The 19658-nt window shown below is 46.1% G+C and overlaps 1 protein-coding gene across 5 annotated transcripts in view; it reads right to left on the bottom strand.

The window, feature by feature from the left end:
* The window catches only part of MAP4K5 (mitogen-activated protein kinase kinase kinase kinase 5), a 72547-nt gene extending 53508 nt beyond the window's left edge, over positions 1–19039 (bottom strand). For 2 of the 5 annotated variants that reach the window (XM_087746891.1, XM_087746893.1), the window contains exon 1: positions 18365–18617. In XM_087746891.1, the coding sequence (XP_087603017.1) occupies positions 18365–18472 (108 nt within the window). In that variant the 5' untranslated portion in view covers positions 18473–18617. Of the gene's footprint in view, positions 1–18364; positions 18618–18859 lie in introns of those variants that run through there. The other 3 variants (XM_087746895.1, XM_087746896.1, XM_087746892.1) reach the window with 3 other exon arrangements.
* Positions 19040–19658: the final 619 nt, after the last annotated feature.

Genomic DNA, 19658 nt, shown 5'->3' with positions numbered 1-19658 from the left:
GGACCAGAACAAGGGTATATTTGAACGAGGTGAGCCACGCAGTCAAATTTATTTTGCTCAATGTCATATACAGATTGTATTTACTGAGAAAGAAGAGTTTAAGTAATAGCCTTTTGGTCACCTCTTCTTCAGCTGTCCTACAGCCTGCTATAGGAGGAGTGACGGCATCCCACCGAGCACAGCTCTTCCAGAATATTTTAGCAGCTAAATACTAATACTACAGAACATCACACGGGGTCTGCGTTCAAAATAAAACAAAACACAATTACTCCTCTTTTTTTGAATATCCCATTGCAGAGTTGTAGCGACCTAGGAAATTACATGTCACTAATTTAACGTGACAGCACAATAATCATTACACTTTTTTCCCCAGCATGTCAGCACCCGCCAACGCAACCCAGACTCCCTCAAGCATACACACAAGCTGTACCAGAGCAGATTAAAAGTTCCTTTAAACCCATGGTCCTGTCTCAAACAGCAGATGCTTCAGAAAGTGGCTAAGAGCTGAGCAAGCAAATGGTGACACTTTCCTGATGCACCCTCCCAGCAACTGAACCGGGATCTGCACGGTGCCTTCTGCAACAAGGACTAGCTGCAGACAGAGCCCGCGTTAGGCTGTCAGCCCAGGAGCAACACACGTTCTTCCAACCTAGGCGCAACGTCAGTGGCGTGTCCCAACGCCACGCTCAAAAATGAGAGGTGCGCTATCAGTAGGACTGGGGGTTTGGGGAGTTGGGAAGAGTTTTACGATATTACACGCAAAAAATCACTGGGTTTTCCCACCGAGACCTAACTTTCTCCTCAGAACTGCATCAAAAAGCTGTCGTGGGGCGGCAGAACCCAGCCTGACACCCGTGGCAATCCCTGTGTACCCACCACACACCCAAACAACACGCACGAGAAACCACGTTTTGGGTAGGACGCTTTCTGTAGCTAATGACCAGAAATAGCACAGAAAACTGGTTTCAGAACCAGTTACGCACCCTGCAGGGTTTTTTTATTTATTTTTAAGAGTGCAAGCCAGACAATTCCACCCCAGGGGGACCACAGTACTAAGCTGTGTGAGATGGACAAAAATTGGAGGATCATTTCACTTGGACATCTGAATGCAAGTTTATGTGCTAACCCTCCTTGTCCAGCCACTTTCTCCTTCAACAGTGAGGAAGAGAAGGGGAAGATTCAGACAGCAATATCGCTCTCACAGCCTCCAAATTAGTATTTTCAATTTCCGTGGTGAAATCCCCTCCTCGCCCTGAGGTAGTCGTCTGATCTCCAGCCTTGGATCAACAGCCCAATTCACCAGAAGAGCCATTTGTTCGACTATGTCTTCATTTAATCTAATTATAATTGCAGCTCCTGTGGCAACCCTCCCATGCATCCCCATCTTATTCATTCCTTGCCAAGCTTCACTCATCAGTGACCATGATGTTTCGCTGTCTCAAGTGCTGCCTGCTTCTCCTCAGTTACTGTATATAACTTGAAAAGGTACCCTGACCTCCTGCCCAGCGACTGAAATATTAGTTTCTCATCTGCTTTCTAGTTTCTGACCTCTCACACTTCATAACTCTTAACCTGCTCCATGCGGTTTTGAAATTCCCATTGTGCTGCATCGTTCTTTCCGTATCTCATGGTATCATCAGACCCTTGAATTCACCTGTGTACATCTCTGAATTCACATCTACCACTACCTAGAGCTCTCAGTCAACTCAGATGAGCCAAAAAAGTGTCTCTCACCTGGGCTGCTCTAAATCCATGAAAACAGATTCCTTCCTTACGCGCAGGAAGTACAGTAAGGATTTTATTTGCGATTAAAAAAGAGAATCCAAACCATTATGGGCATCAGGGGAATAAAAAAGAAGACGATACCCGAACAAACCAAGACTACTGCAGATATACGCACCAGAAGGCAGGAGCACAGAGACCTTGGAACAGAAGACGGGATCTTGAAGATGCCACCACAACCAGCCCATCTGCGGAGTAAAACTTCAGCGAGCAGCTGCCACAGCTTGGCACAGCCACCGCACCTTTCAGCGGCACTTCAGCCGTGAGCTTTTCGACATGACGATTCGGGTTTCACTACTCGGTGTGGTATCCCTCTCCCATACGATCCAAACGCTCCCATGAACGTGCCACATTCATGTATGTAACCCCATTCCAGCTTTTTTATCTTACGCTCAAACTGGTCACACAGAGAGATGAGACATTTCTGCAAAGGAAGGACTTATTTCTCAGGACGAGACCCGTAATTCCTCACTGCTGTTCCCGGCACGCAGGGAGAAGCCCTCAAGAGCAACTCCAGGATCCTGAGGCCTTGCGCTATGCTGCAGCCTCAGAGAGACCCGCCATGAAGGACAGCAAGTCCTCAGGGGCCCTCGGTAACTCTAACACAACAACAACTTTGGGGGGTTTCACCATTTACTTGGGGTTTTTTATGAACACACAAACAAACATCCATAAAAATCGGTACCCAAGATGCAATATTAAGAAATCTGACAGGAACTGCCAGACTGGATTAGGTTTCTGATCTGCTGGTTTACCCTTTATCCCTCAAATAAGCAGCAACTGATGTGTTAGAGAAGAATTTGATCTTGGTGGATGGCAACCTGCTGGTCTGTAACAGAATTTGAATTACATCCTAATGCAGAAGTTCAAATAAGCGTTCCTAGTGTTTATCACCATTTACTATACAGTTTTGCTTACTCTTACGATTTACATAAATCAGTCTGTCAGTTTTAAAAAATGCTCTGCAAACAGAGCTGGAAGACTATCAGGCAGCTAAAGCAAAGAACAGCAACGCTGGACATAGTCTTAATGAATGGCAAAGAGAGGCTTGTACTTCAGAAACACCATCTCCACCAGCTGAGCTTAACGCCCAGACTGTAGAGCTGGGTATTCATTAAAAGTCAATACATAACTGGGAGGCTTCTCAGAAAACCCAGCTTAAAAGCAACAAGAGTTAATCCCCAGTGTGTGAGCCTAGAATTGCTATCCTTCACAAGGATACGGCAACCTTTTGCAGACCTGTACAACACTGGGAAAGCACTTTTGTAAAAGAAATCAAACTCTCTGAAAGCTCCGAGAAGAAAAATCCTTGGAAATTTGGACGACGTAAAGGTTAATCCAAGCAGAGAGGCCACTTCTGAACGCGATCTCCTGAAACGCTCACCTGAGCAGCACCCTGCAAAGAAGGGAAAAGGCTGCCGTTTGCTGAGAGCAGACGCAGACCTGGCGCCAGGACGGTGCCCAAGTGGGAGAATCGCCCGTACAGGCCACAGAGCAGCTGCAGAGCTCCTCCGCCTGGGCTCCAGCCAAAACCAGCAGCTCCCGCTGTTGCTTTCCAGTTTGAGACTTGAGCAGAGAGCATGCTGGTTCCTGTCCCCGCACCAGGCAGCACACCCCACAAGCGGCCGCAGAAGACTCGCAGAAATGACGTACGGCCCGTGTATTTTTTTCCTGCATTCCCCTCTATCTTACCTTCTGATGGATGCACGTACCAAACCCACACAGGTGCGATTACTGCAGAGTTTTGTGGGTTTTTTTTCTTTTCTATAAAACAAAATAAGCAAAACGTCCCCAAAATTCCCCACAGCCCCATCCTGAGAAAACCTAAACAGAGTACTGGACTGAATAAAGGTCCCCCTGCTCAGTGCTGAGAGCATCTCCGTAACAGATGCTGGACACGTTTTTCTCCTTCATGCGGGAAGGCCTATGGATGGATTAAAAATGAAGGAGAAGGAACAAAACAGGATAGCTTAAAAAAAAAAAAAATAGTAGGACAACTCTTGTCAAATATTAGTGGAAATCTTCCTGAGATTTGTGCCAGACAGAAACAAGTGCCTCTCCCACCTCGAGTCCTCACAACGCTCCGCTCATCACCCAAGGTGTGCCAGGGCAGCCCACATGTGGAGCACGTGTCCAGCTACTCTTTGCTGCTGGAAAAGGAGACCTAACAGCAATTTCTAATTTTCAGGGCTCTTGTTCTTTTAGGAGGCAGAAACACCCGGAGGCAATTGTTCACTCCGCAACCTTCCAGCTGGATTTCAGAGATGGAGAGCAGTACCAGGCTCCTTTATAGCGAAGGGCACAGAGGCTTTCAGAAACCATTTCCCTAACAGAGACTTTATAGATTCAATACACTAAAAAAGAACCGTCTCTTACAACCATCACTGTTACTATTTTTGGGGATAAACCAAAAGTAAAGATTCACATGCTAATTTTACTTTTTATATGTATTTCTGAATTTCTTGTGCCAGCTAGTTTATACCGCAGCGGCAGGCGCTACTAAGAGAGCCATCGCTCTGTACAATATTCAGCTCTGATATCCAAAGGCAAATATTGATTTTGTGGGTGCTCTCCAGATGGATACTGCCACTCCTCGTCCTTCAGACGAGGAACACGCATCAGTACAAAGCGGGAGGCAAACTTCACAGCTGTCGCTCCCTATTGCCACATGTACAGAACTTGCAGTTTCCCTTACTGACGGAGCAGAACCCAGAATACCCAAAAGTACCAGGGTTTAAATAAATTCCACGTGAAAACCTGAAACCCAGCGCAGTAAGATCTGCGACTGGCACTCCTAAGCACAGCTATAATGCAAATAAGGCTTGAATGTATTTACTTCTACTGGCAGATAGTGAAATTTAGATAGTGTTATCTCTTGCAGGGAAAAGTAGGAGGAGGGAAACCTACCTTTCACTCACAGACTTCAGACACTTTCTTACTCAAGGTCAACTAGCTCAAGCAATAAGGGATTAAAAGCTCATTAATGATGTTAGCCCAACTCCTTTTATTCCAGCACAGGAAACGAGACTAAGGATTTGTATAAGCAAACTGGCTTTACAGTTCTGCTACAGATCTCAGCAGCCACTAAAACATTTAATTCTCATTCCTAGCAATAACTACTGAAGGACAAAGACCTATAGCAATAAGGAAAACAATAATAAAGCGAAGATCAATGCACATCCTCACAACATTTACTTAGGAAAAAACAGTAACAAAAGAAGTCAGCGATATCCTTCCAAGTAGAGGCTGGTTATTCTTCTATGAAATTTTCTTGGCGGGTCATCATTTGCAAAATACTTGGCATGATCCTTCCGAAATTGAAAAGTTAAAGCTAGAAACAGACCCTGACCACAAAAGTACTATTTAGCAACTAACACAGCACAAAAGATACAAACAAAGACCACATGAGGAAAAAAAAAAGAGCCCAATTTTGACTCAGTTGGAGCAGACTGCTGGCAAGAACCACAACAAAAAAGTACCTTTTCAAGTTACAGCTATGTGCATTAGATTGTTTTGAAAGGCTACTAGAAATAGCTTACTTTCCTGAGGAATAATATAGATTTTTTTAATGCAAGATCACACAAATCAAAGAATGCCCATGAAGCTGCTAGTATACTTGAAATTGAGCAGATGTCTAACAGCTTTACTGGCCAGGGTATAAAACTGGGGAAAGAAAGAAAGGCAGAAAGAAAGAAAGAAAGGCAGAAAGAAAGAAAGAAAGGCAGAAAGAAAGAAAGAAAGAAAGGCAGAAAGAAAGAAAGAAAGAAAGGCAGAAATCTTCAAACATATTATTAAACTACAAATGAGATGGATTTTAAAGGGGTTTATTCACCAGAAGATAGGAAGAATAAATGTGAGACAATTTTATTCCTACATTGAATGCATGGACCACAACACAGGAAAAAACTCACAGTATTATGGAGTACAAATTAAAGTAACATCAAAAGATTACACATTTTATCAGCTGCAGGGGAATTTATTTATGCCTTAGAGATGAAAGAACTAAGAGATGTGTCAACCGAAATATTTGAAGCAAAGCATCTACGTCTCTTCTTTCCGCTGAAAAGAAAAATCAGTGAGTTGATCAGACACAGCACTCGGCCTCCTAACATCCCCACCAAGCCAAGACAGCACTATTAACCCCGCTTCATGCATAAGGAACTCGCGTGGCAGACACCAACGTTTTTCATTTCAGGGAAGCTACGAAGAACTTACGATTATTTGTACGTAACAAGGATAAAACCACTAAGCAACATCTCATAGTCACGCAGGAAACCCGTGGCTGGGCTCCAAAGCGCAGGACCGCGCTCTCCCATCACAACAAGGCATCCGGCTTTCTAGGCAGGGAGGAAAAAGAAGCTCCTGAAGGAAAAGGCAATGGCTTGCCTTTTTTTTTTTTTAAATTAAGCCACTTTTGTTGCATTAAAGACTTTTAAGACCATCGTTTTACTTTTTTGACACCAACAAAAAAGAAATTTTTTACTGCCTTGCTCTGTAACCGTGAGCTAACTAAGGCTGAACTGAGGAACCGCTGTTGGCACTCCAAAGAGGAGAATAAACTGCAATTCAGAGACTGCAACTCTTACACCATCGCTATCTGCATGCAACTTCCTAAAACATCAGAAATACTTTTGGACATACTTCCAGATTAGTCAGAACAAAATATTCAAATGTATGCATTTTGCTGGGGTTTTTGTTTGTTTTATTGAAGCTGTTTTGCCTAGAACTGCAGTACTTCATGCTGCAACTGAGCGGTGTGTGCAAGCTCATTTTTAACCACAGCGTGTTTGGACAAACCCCTCTAGCTTTTCACATCACACACAGGCTCTTCTGCAGCACCAAGCCTTCCAAACACAGGGTACAAGCCTATATCAATGCCTTTTCCTTACTGTAATTTATTTGAGAGAATCTAGAGAGGTGCAGGTGAAAAAGGTAGACTTAAGTAGAAAAAACTAACCAACAAAGCTGTTCAGTAATTGCCTCCTTAAATTTCAATGCCTCAGAGATGAGCTAAGAGTTACAAAACTAAAAGGAGCAAACCATAAAGTTGTTTTCATGAAGAAAATAGGTCTGGGTGATTTGTTCTTTGTTGTTGCTATTGTTAAATAAAACAGCGACCAGAATAGAAAGAACAAATAAAAAAGCAGCTGTGTAAATCAAAGAAGTTAAAAGAAAATTAATTCAAAATAGGAGGAGCGAGATGATTCTTCTGTCCTAAGATCGAGCTGCGGTTTGCACCTGTATTGTATCAATTGTCCCCTTCCTGGGGTGGAAGATGGGTAAGACGTAACGATTTCCCCTCGGTTTCGTTTGCGTACATGGGTATACATCCTCCAGAGTGCCTGCTTCCTTCTGACGACTGGGAGGGTACCGCTCTTCAGCTGTTTCTACTAGGATGAAACCCAACGTTTATTTACAATCTTAATTTTATAGCTTATGGTGATGAAATAGTGATCAGTAATATTTGTAATTCAGTAGGCAATTCAAAATCACAGCCTGGAATTCTGTTGAAATAAACAGAAATTACATTTTAGTAGGTGTTTTAATGAGGAAAATTAGAACTTTTAAATGTGCTAGACACATGAGAAAGGTTAAGTATAAAGTATGTTTTGCACTCACGCTGATTAAGTAAAGGGAGGAAATATGCTGCTATTTCATTACAGATTATATCTTTCACGATTTTACAGCTATCTTATCCTCTCACACTTTATTTTTAGCCAGAAAGGAGAAGAGCAAAGAAAGGTTTTTTTATTTTGTTTGGGTTTTTTTTTAATCGTTTTCTCAATTTTGACTGATCTACTTATTTAAATGATGTAACTTGAAAAGAAGAAACTACAGGTTTTCGACAGGTTAATCGACAGATGTCAAACACCAGTTTCACTTCAGTAGCCTGGTTTCAAGCACTTGGCCAGTGACTTCCCAACTTCACTGGTTCAACTTTCCTTAAAACGTGGACCAAAACCATGCTGCTCGCATAATATGCATGCTACAGAAGTTATAATATTACAGTGAATTAGGCCTGATGGTTTAACTGGAATTTTAAAGAAATATTTTTTTTTTTCGTTTCAATTTTAATATACCAGAGGACATCTTCCATCTTGCCTTGCTCCCCTGTGCCTGCCTGTCCTCCTCCTCCTTTCAAATTCCACCCCTACGGCAGCTAACTTTGCTGCTCAAGTCAGCACAGTCAGTCCGCACTTGAGACATCCCGGCGTAGGATTGAGACAAACCTCAACACCCACAGAATGAGAAAAAGGAAAAATTTATGTTCACGTACCCTAAACAGGCGGTCAGCCGTGACTGCTGAAGCGACGGCAGATCATAAAACGTCCTCAAGATCTCCCTACCCATCCTTATAACTCCCTTTGTCCCCAGGTTGATATTGTGAGCCAAATTTAAAAAACAGACTCTCTAGACAGGAACTGTTTGGCAAAGTTTTAAAGGCACTATGTTAATCACAACATTAGTCATGCCTCTTCACAATTAACCAAGGAGCAGAGGATTAGAACTCAAACAGTGCTTTAAATTTAAACGCAGACGTGCCTGCCAAAACGAAACAGCATTATCAGAAACCGCTTATCCTGTCCAATTACTGATCCAGACTCCTCCTGAAGAGCTGGTGGAGGTGTTCTGACTACGCAGATACGTTCCGACCAGCCTCAGAAACCCCCACCCCTCGTGAGCTGCTAACGCTACAGAAGCGATGTCCACCGACCCGAGCCCATTCAGTCGCCTCCCTCCGTGTATCGTATCATTATCCCCTCCCCTGCAATGGAAATCGTCCTCTTAAGGCAGGGGGCGTTTAAAATCGCAACGCCTCTTTCACAAGAACAGTTTTAAATGAAAGGGGATCTCAGCTGTTTAAAAGAATCTATCATTATACTTAAATTAACAACCCGCCTCTGACAGACGATACAACTGTGAATACCTGCAAGTGATACATCAAATACTCTGCCCTCACCCCACCGTAGGCCAAGCGCATCAAAACAAAAAATTTCAGCTGCTGCTGTTGTCAGCCCCCTCGTAAATACAACACAAATACCTGAAGCTGTTAATCGCTGGAGAGCCATGAACACCCATCAGGCATTGCTTCCTGTCAAATTTTAATTCTTTAAGTTTTACCAAGACAAAGTACATCTATAAAAGATGGTATGGCCGCACCTTTAGTTTTTCTGCCTCCCATGTTTACGTTTCCATGCCTGTGCAAGAGACTTTACCACTTATCTTCCCTTAAGATTAATGACTAAATTTCCCAAACATCTTTGGGAGTCTAATGATTATAATCCAACTATTATCTTGCATGTCTGTACATTAAACAGCGAGTTAAGGCAAAGGCAACGCAATTCTATACTGCTTCAATAGCAATGACCAGCAAACGCATACACACAGCTGAGAACAGAAGAACACAGCTTCTTGGGGCGGACCATCACATTAAATGTAAGAAGAAATGATGCTTTAATGCTGCACAGTAAAGAACTACACAAAGACAGCTCAAGAACAGTTTCTTACAGAGCCAACAGAGTCCCCCTGCAATGACCTCTTCATTCTCTGAGGATAAACAGCACCTGCCTTTCTGGAATGTCTCAAAATTCACATTTCAACAGGCTACAAATCCAGCTGTTTGCACTAACCTGAAAATATGTTTCCTTCAGCTTTCTGGAAACGTCCAGCCAAATCTTCCTCATCTCTATGAAAACATGAACCTTCTATACGCTATATTCATGCGGAAGACACAAAAATAGACTTGGGAGAAGAGTAATTCCAACATGCCGAAATAGCAAACGTGGCATGAAAGATGCCGTTTTGACGGATCGGTTCAGTAAATGCAGCCGTTCCGGCCACCAGGACTGTGGGTCAGCTCCAAGCTCTGAGGGATATCCCTGACGGCATTTTGCATGATCTTTTTACTGTCTTCAGGAGCAGAGAAGTCAGCAGAAACACACACAGAGCAACACACAGGATAACAGACTAGGGAAAAGTACTGGAAGAGGATAAGGTTTCGGAACAAAAGCCTTGGCACTTCTTATTCTCCCTCTGCTGCAACACACTTCAGATTTTCTACTGCCTGCTCTTGACGTACTGACCGGCGCCTGCTCAAACCATATCTTAGCATCCCGCAGACTCAAAAGGGAGCAACTTCACGAGATCTGTCATGCTAAACGCATTAATCCCATAATTCGACTACCTCTTGACACAGTGGAGAGGAACACGCCGTCCTGTGTCCGACGGCTCTGTTAGTGGTCACTGACTCAGAGATAAGATGTTAGCCCTTTCCCTAACCCCCCCACCTTCCTAACGTTTCCATGTAAGCAAGTCCCTCCTTGAATCCTTTTCCTTGGGATGTGATGGGGCAGGATGGAAATGGCACCCACAAAACAGATTTGCCCCTGACCTCCAGTCCGGGCTGAAGGAGAAGCCGGGAAGCAATTCCTCTGCTCACCCTCCCGTGCACTCCTTGCGCCAAGAGAGCGTGAGAGCTCCAGAGACACAGTGAAGCTGCGGCTTCTTGGCACAGCGTTGTCCATCTGCCACAGGGGACGGTAAGCTTTGGCTCTTTCAGCGGCTGAGAAGGACCGCGCTGGATAAAATTAATTACTCCAACACTTGGGTGAAGGAATTTAGAAAGCTGAAGAGCAGAATGGAAATCTCTCTGTACCAAACCGTGAAATTTTCCCCCAAACGATCTAGGAATCTATCCAGCCTCCGTACGCGAGGAGCTCCCGACAGCTCAGACCTTCACGTGATGGGACGCTTCCTGCAGGCCAGCTGCGGGGGAACACATGAGCAGGCAGGTCTGGGTCTCAAAATTATCCAGCAGATGAAGACACTGATTTTGCAGAGCTGGTTAGGTTGGGAACAGAGTTAAAAGGCGTTTCACTCTCAGTGGAGCTGCTCTGCTATTTTGTTAAACAGAAGGGACTCCAGTTTTTCAGATAAGCCACTCGAACAGATTCCCTAAACGAGACAAGGGAAGGGGGGTGGGAGATGCACAATAAATAATGCTATATGGTGCTGCCTGTGTAAACACGTTCTCAAGTCTAGCAAACCACAGCTTGGAGAAAAATGTGGTGATACATAATATAGAACCCCCTTCACTATAATTAGACAGATTGAGTAGCCTGTCAGAAAGCTTACTCTACCTGGTGAGGCCAAATGGGAAGTTCAGATAAATGATCTTCTGCAGTATCTCTTCCATAGGCACGCTCTGCAAGGAGATTTGGGGAAGGCCTGGTGGAATAAATTGTCTTTTGCTATTTTTCAACTACTGTCAGCGTCAGATCTGCCCTATTTGCCTACTCCCATTAAAAGCAAGGCAGCATCTGGTTTTATAGATCACAAATACAAAACCTTGAACAAAATACCCTGCCCTTCTCGTTGACATTTTATGGGAATCCCAGAATGCACTCGGGACTACCACAGCTGCCATAAACCACAAATCAAAGGCTGCTGCATCCACCAAACCTTGCAGAGTGCTCTTATTGCTAGGAATCCTTCAGAAATTGGGAAATAACTATTCTAACTTCTTGAAGAACTAAAAAATCTGAAATCCTAACAAAATGGCAAAGTGTGGGAAAGTCTTGGCAATCTAAAATGCAAGACGTTGAGGTTGCCTTGAGTTGATGAACGACTTCTATGAAGATGGAGACCTACCCATTTTGCGTTGTTCTCAAATGGAATCACCTTGGGTCGACGCTGCCTCTTCATTCACAGTCATAACCAAGAAGCCAGGTGCCAAACATGAATAAAGGTAGCAAGCATATTTGTTTTTCCAGCTGCAGAGCGGATGGACAGTTGCTGGTGTCAGCGAAATACGCTGGCAAACTCTGTTACGGCCTTGCTAACAGGAAGAGCTATTTTCTCTGACACGGATGATCTGCGTACTTCTACCACGCACCTCTGCTGATGGAACTGGGAATCACTCAGACACCTCATGCTATAAATCTGGGACGCATTCAAAGTTATCTAAATGCGTTAGCAATGAAAATGACCACTGCATCTTCTGGAGACAAAGATGAAGCAGATATTGGTACGCAAATGTTTTGATCTTTGATCTGTTCTTCCTTCTCAGAGATTTCCTCTGCTGTTGGCAGGGTGGGTAGCGTGCGTGTTTCAAAGGGGATGCATGAACTGCACTATTCACTTCCTCCAAATGGATATTTTGCATTGAAACGGAGCTCTGGGGTGGAAGGCAGAAAAGGCACAGCTCATATAAAGCACCTCTCATGTTTGAGACTGGTCTCCAAAAATGTGTGCAACATGCAGGGAACAAAAGAACGTGCTCTGGTTAACTTCTTCCTGGGCAAGTCCGCAGGACACCTCAGCCTCCCTCGCTGATTGTACCAGGAATAAGTGAGGAATAACAAAATCATCTACCCAGCGGAATGTCTCCTGAAGGATGAGTACTGGACAGTAATACTGCAACTGAAGACTATATCAGAGACGAGGCTGGTACCAACAAGACATTAAACTCAACAGAACAGACTCACAGTTCCTCCTTGGCTTAGGAGACGTTGGGTGCAGCCTTGGTACTAGCTGATGGCAGCACACTGAAAAGTTGCTAACACTCTTTCTTTGGCTCCTCTGAGGACCTAACCTGGGAGGACAACTCTCTTCAAAAGAGCTGGAAAAGAAATCAGACCTTATTTTTAAGATTTTGGAGACTACCTGCTTTTGAATGTAAGAGACGAAGAAATAGACACAGGGAGAAACACTCTATTCCCACCACATAACCTACCGTTTACAGAAAACATGAGCAACAGGAGGTAGCATTTAAAGCCAAACAGCTTTGAATATTCCACGACAAAGACCAAATGCTTAATAAGAAAAAAACCTTACAAATGGAAAAGCAAGGGCTTCCCCTCAACTCCTGACTATCCTAACAGAGGTGTCAATAAGCCACTGGTCATCTTAGTTCTCAGCAATATATATTATCCTACTGACTGCATCCTAAAAGAAAAGCGTGCAATTTCCCAGAAGACAAACTCCACAGCAACAAGAAGAAACTCAACAGCGCTGGTTCGATGCCATTCTAAACACCCTTCGTATGGAAAAACTAGAGTACGCAGAGTTCAGGCATGGCTACAGCAAACACTGCTAACCAGAAGGCTTTGATCTGGAGAGGAAGAGTGGAATCCCCCGATGTGGCAGATGTTTTATGGTAACTTATATGTGTAAGCGATGTATATTCACCAGGGACAGAAGTGCTGAATCAGGGATGGCCAATCCAATTGGTCTGCAGCTGCCAAAACATATTCCTATAAAGCTGGGAGTATGTGATTAAAAACTATCATAGCTGTAACTGTACTCTGGTATTAAAACAAAGCCTTAATACCCCATTCTTAACCTGTTGACTTTTAGTAGTAGAATACTTTAACCGGTAAGTTCTCGTGATCTGTGAAATTAGGCTGACATTAAGAATTATTTCCAAAACATCAAATACAGGTTCTCAGCAGCCTTTGACTGCACCAGGAATTATACTCCAGAGCTCCGAGAATACGGCACTGACCACACAAGCAGGGCTGAAACCTGACTCAAACTGGACCGAGTCCCACTTTTATGGCAACCTTTAAAAAAAAATTTTGTTTTAAACTGTATTTAAGCAAAAGAGTCTCTGTCTGCCGCGATCCAACTTCATTGCTCACTATTTTCCTGCAGCAGCGATCAGTGGCAAACCAGGACAGGTTTCTTCTAAGTTAATGCCTTTACTTGGGGCGGGAGATTAAAAAAACAAAACAAAACCAAGAAAGTAAGAGAGACTGAGCAGGTGACTCAAGAAGGAATGAAATTTCCATGATATTTAATAAAATTGCATCTCTTGTTTACAGATAGTTTCTGATACTAATTTGGTACATTTCTCTCCCCCTGTGCTTACTTTTAAAGAAAGCTACTGTAGCACTGTTCACAATCCTGCCTGGAAAAAACAAAACAAGACAGCTTTGGGATTGCTGCACAAGATCATATTTGATCATCGCCTCTCAGTGAGGACAGACATCCAGTGAGGACAGACATCCAGCTATTCATCCCGCAAAAGCAGCCTGCAGAGGGTGCTGGGCTGAGCAAATACGTGATCTTTCAGCTCAGCTGCCAAACAAGAGCAGTCAAAAAGACAGTCCACATAAACCACCCTTTTGTTCCCCTTCTCCAAAATCGAAGATTCGTTAAAACTCTGTTTGGGGCATTTGCATTAAAAACCACAAAAAGCCAAGCCCTGTGTGGCTGGGGGAGAAGACGACAGAGGAGGTAGTAGTGAGTGGAAGTCTTTTGTTCCCCAGCAGAGTCACGGTGAAGGCACTCACGCATGTAGAAGGCTTTAAATGCCTTTTTATGTGCAAGGGGTGGTGACCCCGCATCTCTCACCACGACACAGGGCATTCTTTCCCCTAAACCTCTCCACCAAACCTATTCTGAGTCATTAATAAATAGTCAAATAAAAACTCCGTGCAGGAAATCTCAGTAAGATACAGCTAAAGTAAATCATCACCCTAATACAGTGCTTTTTTTTCTAAATCCCTTCAGGACACCAACATCTACAACTACATCTAAGCCAATGACTTGATCATAGAATCGTTAAGGTTGGAAAAGACCCTTAAGATCATTGAGTCCAACCGTTACCCCAGCACTGCCAAGTCCACCACTAAACCATGTCCTCGAGCACCGTATCTATCCGTTCTTTAAATACCTCCAGGGATGGAGACTCAACCACTTCCCTGGGCAGCCTGTGCCAATGCTTGACCACCCTTTCGGTGAAGAAGTTTTTCCTAATATCCAACCTAAACCTGCCCTGGCGCAGCTTGAGGCCGTTTCCTCTCGTCCTGTCACTTGTTCCTGGGGAGAAGAGACCGACCCCCCCGGCTCCAGCCTCCTTTCAGGCAGTTGTAGAGAGCGATGAGGGCTCCCCTCAGCCTCCTCTTCTCCAGATTAAACCCCAGTTCCCTCAGCCGCTCCTCATAAGACTTGTGCTCTAGAGCCTGTTCTGATGCAACCAAATCCCGCACGCTAACCAAAACAGGCCAGTCTTACACTATTGCAAGTAGTCCCAGAAAGTATCACGGACTGCAGAAACACGTGCTTATAGAGCTGATGATGCGAGCTTGTTATCACAACTGGCCTTATACAAATTAGACTACAAGGCCCTACTGAAGAGCTGCAGGTTCGCTGACAGGTCACGCTGGCACCCATAAAATCTCATCAAGGCCTGGGATCTAACCGCACTACGGGAGTTTACCTGGGATAGGATCTGACGGACCATTTCCTCGTCCGGGAGATTAAATTCCATTTACAGTTTCTAGCGGCTTTTTAAATTTTCTGCCCTAAGACACTGGTCAGCTGGATGTTTCTGCACTAACCACACACACACAAAGTCTACTGCAGCACAACCGTGCAGATACATGAACAAACTTACATTATTTTTAAATACTGCTTTGAGACTTTCGTGCATATGACCAAGGAGGGAAAACAGAAATCCTGCCAGGAAAGCCAAATTAAAACCTCACTCTTGTAGACCTCACCTTTGCAGTGTTAAGGGATACAATGCTGAGGATGCTAACCATTTGACAAAGAGTGGGGACAAAAAAAATACTGTCAGCGTATTATTAAGTTCCAGTGAGTACCCAATCTTTGTTATTACAGCCTCTTTCAGAAGTCAGCAATTTAAGATAGCTTGATACAATGCTTTGAGAGACAAATTATTCCAATGGATTAGAACTTGCTTAACAGTAATATGCTCTATTAAAAAGAAAAAAAAGCTTTCCCAACATGGATGAGACAACTAACACGTTAGGACTGTAATGGAAAGCATACTTCCAAGACTGGTAGACTCAAACTTGGATCTACGTACACATGCTGCGAACAGATAAGAAAATAGTTTATTTACAGATGGTTTCTCCCCCACCCTGAAATGCATTTTGGGGGGAAAAAAAATATTAAAACAACATCAGCAATCCAGTACTTATAAGCAACCCTACAATCAACCATTGTGTGCCATGTGACAGATGAGGGAAAAAAAAAAAACAAACCACAAACACTAAGAAAACACGTTTCAGTTTTAAGCTTCCATAGTAGTAATGAAAAGCAAAGTGGGTCGATTTTTAAAAAGGTCTTAAATATTCTTCTGTAACCTAATAGTGAAGATAAATATTTGCTTAACCTCTGCCTTCAACATCCAAAAAAGAAATAATTACTCTAAAAGCTACCAAATGCCCCAAGAAGAATTTGAGGCATGAACCACCACCACCAAAAAGCATCTGAGGAAGAGGCAGATCTCCCACAATCAGAAAGGCTGTCTCATTTAGACATCCTAAGAACAACTGTGCTGGAGACGCTGGTGACTCAGTAGTAGCGATGGAGCAGAGAAACCACTTGAAGAGGTGAGAGGAAAATTCCATTTTAATTTAAGTGCGCTCTCTAGCAAACCTTGCCCGAGCTCTGCAACATAACAACAATTGGATATTCACTCAGAAATGCATCTTATAAACACTACTGACAGCCCTCAGCAAGCACAAGATGTGCCATCTGTGCTAAGGAAAGACTTACCATGGACTAAGAAAAATAAAAGTACCATGTTTATACGTTAGAGTCCTTTCAAGAAAAAAAGTTTACCTTAGTTACTTTTAAAGCTAACATAACATCAATGACTTTAAAAAATAAGTTTGCTTTGCATATTTGTCATAACAGCCAGTGCCATCCGCTTCAGTATTCCTTTGATACAGTTCCTCCCTGCTACAGGGCTTTATAAAAACAAAGAGCAAACCAATGACCTAGAAACAAACGTAGGCTCTCAAACTACTTTAAACTCATTAACTTTATACTTGTTTTAGACTCATAACAACGTCTAAAAAGACTGCCAAAGACTTTGACTGAAATTTGCCAGGTTGCACTATGAGAAGGTTTGGGTTTATTCCTATCTGGAACTGTTTCAGGAATAGAAGGCACATTCTTCATAACCCAAAAGGATGAAGGGGGGGGGGGAGGGTTGTGTTCTTTTTTTTTTAAAGGGGATATGTTTACATGGCACAGAGCAGAGCCATGCATTCAAACCAGCTCCGGAACCGGAAGCTGCATGACATGTCAGCACAGCTCTCCACTAATTACCAGGATAATGAGAAGCAGAATATTTCTTTTTCCACAAAGAGATGACACAAAAGTACTTCTCTGCAACGCAACTAGTTATTTCTCGTCATGCTGCTCTGTACCATGCAGGCATACCCAAACCAAGCAGCTCAAGGTGTGCTGAGTTTCAGATTTATGAAACCTGAAATGTCCTTTTAGGAGGATTTAGGAGAGGGACATTTTACAAGGGCACGTAGTGACAGGACAAGGGGTAACGGCTTTAAATGGAAAGAGGGGAGATTTAGATTAGATCTAAGGAAGAAATTCTTCACCACCAGGGTGGTGAGGCCCTGGCACAGGTTGCCCGGCGAAGCTGTGGATGCCCCCTCCCTGGCAGCGCTCAAGGCCAGGCAGGATGGGGCTTTGGGCAGCCTGGCCTGGTGGAAGGTGTCCCTGCCCGTGGGACATGGAGGCTGGAACCAGATGAGCTTTAAGGTCCCCTCCAACCCAAGCCATTCTGAAGAAGTTGACTGATATGTGCACATCACTCAGGGGGGAGCGGGGAGAAAGAAAAAAGGATGGTAAATATGCACCATGAAAAGTTTTAAAAATAACTCCCCGAGGCCATAAGTAACCATTTCAAAGGGGTGGTGGGAACAAGATCCATCTATAAAACTCCAATTTGAACAGCAGCCAGGAGCCCTCCCCCAGCATGAGCAATTACCACCGCCTTTCATGTGGCAGAGTAACACACCTTTTCTTGTACAGTTGGTTGCATCAGGTCTATTTTAAACGCACTCAACAGCATTACAAAGTAAAACATCACAGCCACTCTTCCCATGCAGCTGAAAACGCTGATTGCCAAACACAGGCCGAAAACTTTAAGGCTTTCCTTATGAGCAACCCATCCTTAGAGCTGCTGAGCGTCCCTGACGTTCGGGGAAGGGGCTCGTACCTCCCAGCGAGGCACAGCGAGAGGAACGCGCCTTGCCTATACCCTCTGATTCCCGCGGCCGTGGTTCTGGCGATGCGAGCACCAGTACGCAGCGTTTCAAGAGCATCTGCTGGATTCGCAGCGCTACCTCTACCAGAGCTGTAACTCCGTTCCACCTTCTGAAGAGCCTTAATCTGCTTCTGCCTTTTGCATGCTATTATTAACCTCAGGGATAAACTTGCACCCTGTTAATCAGGTGCTTTAACCGCTGCGTTCTGGAAACAGGTACAGCAAATAGATATCCTCTGCCTTTTTTAGCAGCAATGTGGAAGGTATCACCCGCAATATTCAGACCTCTAAGGTATCAGTGAGGGGACCGGTAAGACAGACCCCTCTCCAACGCTGCAAGCAGAAGTCAACCCTTTTAAATAAAAGTGTTAGAGGGGGAGGGAAGGAAACCTCAGGCTTTGTCAGAGATGCCCCGAGCCCACCGGTCTTTCGGGAGCCGCTCTGTTCCAGCCGGTCCCTGGACGCCCTGAGCCCGGCCACGCCGTGAGGAGAAGCCCCGGGGCCCGGGCCGGGGCCCTGCCCGCCGCTCACCTTGTAGACATCGCCGTAGGTGCCGCTGCCCACCCGCTGGATCAGCTCGTAGTCCTGCTGCGGGTTCCGCCTCAGGATATCCCCGCTCGGCCGCGCCGCCGGCTCCATCTCCAAGCCCCGCGTTCCTCCTCGCCCCTCCGGCCGGGGATGCTCCTAGCGCGGCAGCCGGCCCATGGCTCCCGCGGCGGAAAGCGCCCGCTTGAGGGGGGCTCCCGGGGCGGGCCCTGGGCCGCGGCTGCCGAGACAAAGGCAGAGCAGCCGGCGGTTGCCGCGGCCCTTGGCGGCCCGGCGGCGGCTGCCGGGGCTCCCCGGGGCAACGGGGAAGCGCCGAACCCGGCGGGCAGCAACCGCCCCGGCCGCTGTGGGGAGGGAGGGGAGGGAGGTCCCGTCCCGCCGGCGCTGAGGAGGCGCCGCGGCCCGCCCGCCGCCGGCCGGGGCAGCCGCCAGCCCGCCCGCCCGCAGCCAGGCCCGCAGCAAGGCCGGGCCGGCTCCTACCTGCGCGCCCACAGCCCTTTGTCCCGCCGAAGAGGGAGCGCCGCCGCCGCCGCCTCTTCCTCCTCCTCCCCGGCCGCGGCCCCGCTGCCCGCCGCGGCCCCGGCCCCCACGCACGCACCGCCCGGCCGAGCCGAGCCGAGCCGGGACGGGTCGGGTCGGGTCGGGACGGCAGCGGGCCTCCGCGACGCCGCAGCGCCACGGCGCGGCCGACGGCACCGCCGCGGCCCTTCCTTCCCTTCCTTCCCTCCCTCCTGGCCGCCCGCCTTCCTCCCCCGCCCCGGGCCGCCCCTCGGCGTTAGCAAACCCTCTGTCACGATGGCTGCCGGCAGCGGGCCGCCCGCCGCCCCTCAGCCCTTGGCGGCCCAGGCCGGGCCCCAAGGCCGCGCTGCCCCGGGGGTCCCGCGGCTCCGCCCGTCGGCGGGGGGGTCTCTGTGGCCGGCAGAGGCAGAGCCGGGGTGCAGGTGGGCCCGGCGGGGCTGAAGGGCACATTGCCTGCCCTGGAGGTGGCCGCCGCCACCCTCCACTGACAGGGGTGAGCCTGGGGCTGCCATGTCACAGAGCTCAGAGAATCACCGAAGGGTTTGGGTGGGAAGGGACCTCTAAAGCCCATCCAGTCCCACCCCCTGCCATGGGCAGGGACATCTTCAGCCAGGCCAGGTTGCTCAGAGCCCCGTCCAGCCTGGCCTTGAATGGTTCCAGGGATGGGGCATCTCCCACCTCTCTGGGCGACCTGGGCCAGTGCCTCACCACCCTCAGCGTAAACAATTTCTTCCTTAAATCTGGTCTGAATCTTCCCTCT

The sequence above is a fragment of the Nipponia nippon genome, unplaced genomic scaffold (genome assembly GCF_047370975.1).
Source record: "Nipponia nippon isolate SJK-2023a ecotype South Korea unplaced genomic scaffold, ASM4737097v1 scaffold_11, whole genome shotgun sequence".
NCBI lineage: Eukaryota > Metazoa > Chordata > Aves > Pelecaniformes > Threskiornithidae > Nipponia > Nipponia nippon.
This window is presented reverse-complemented; position numbering and strand designations above follow the sequence as displayed.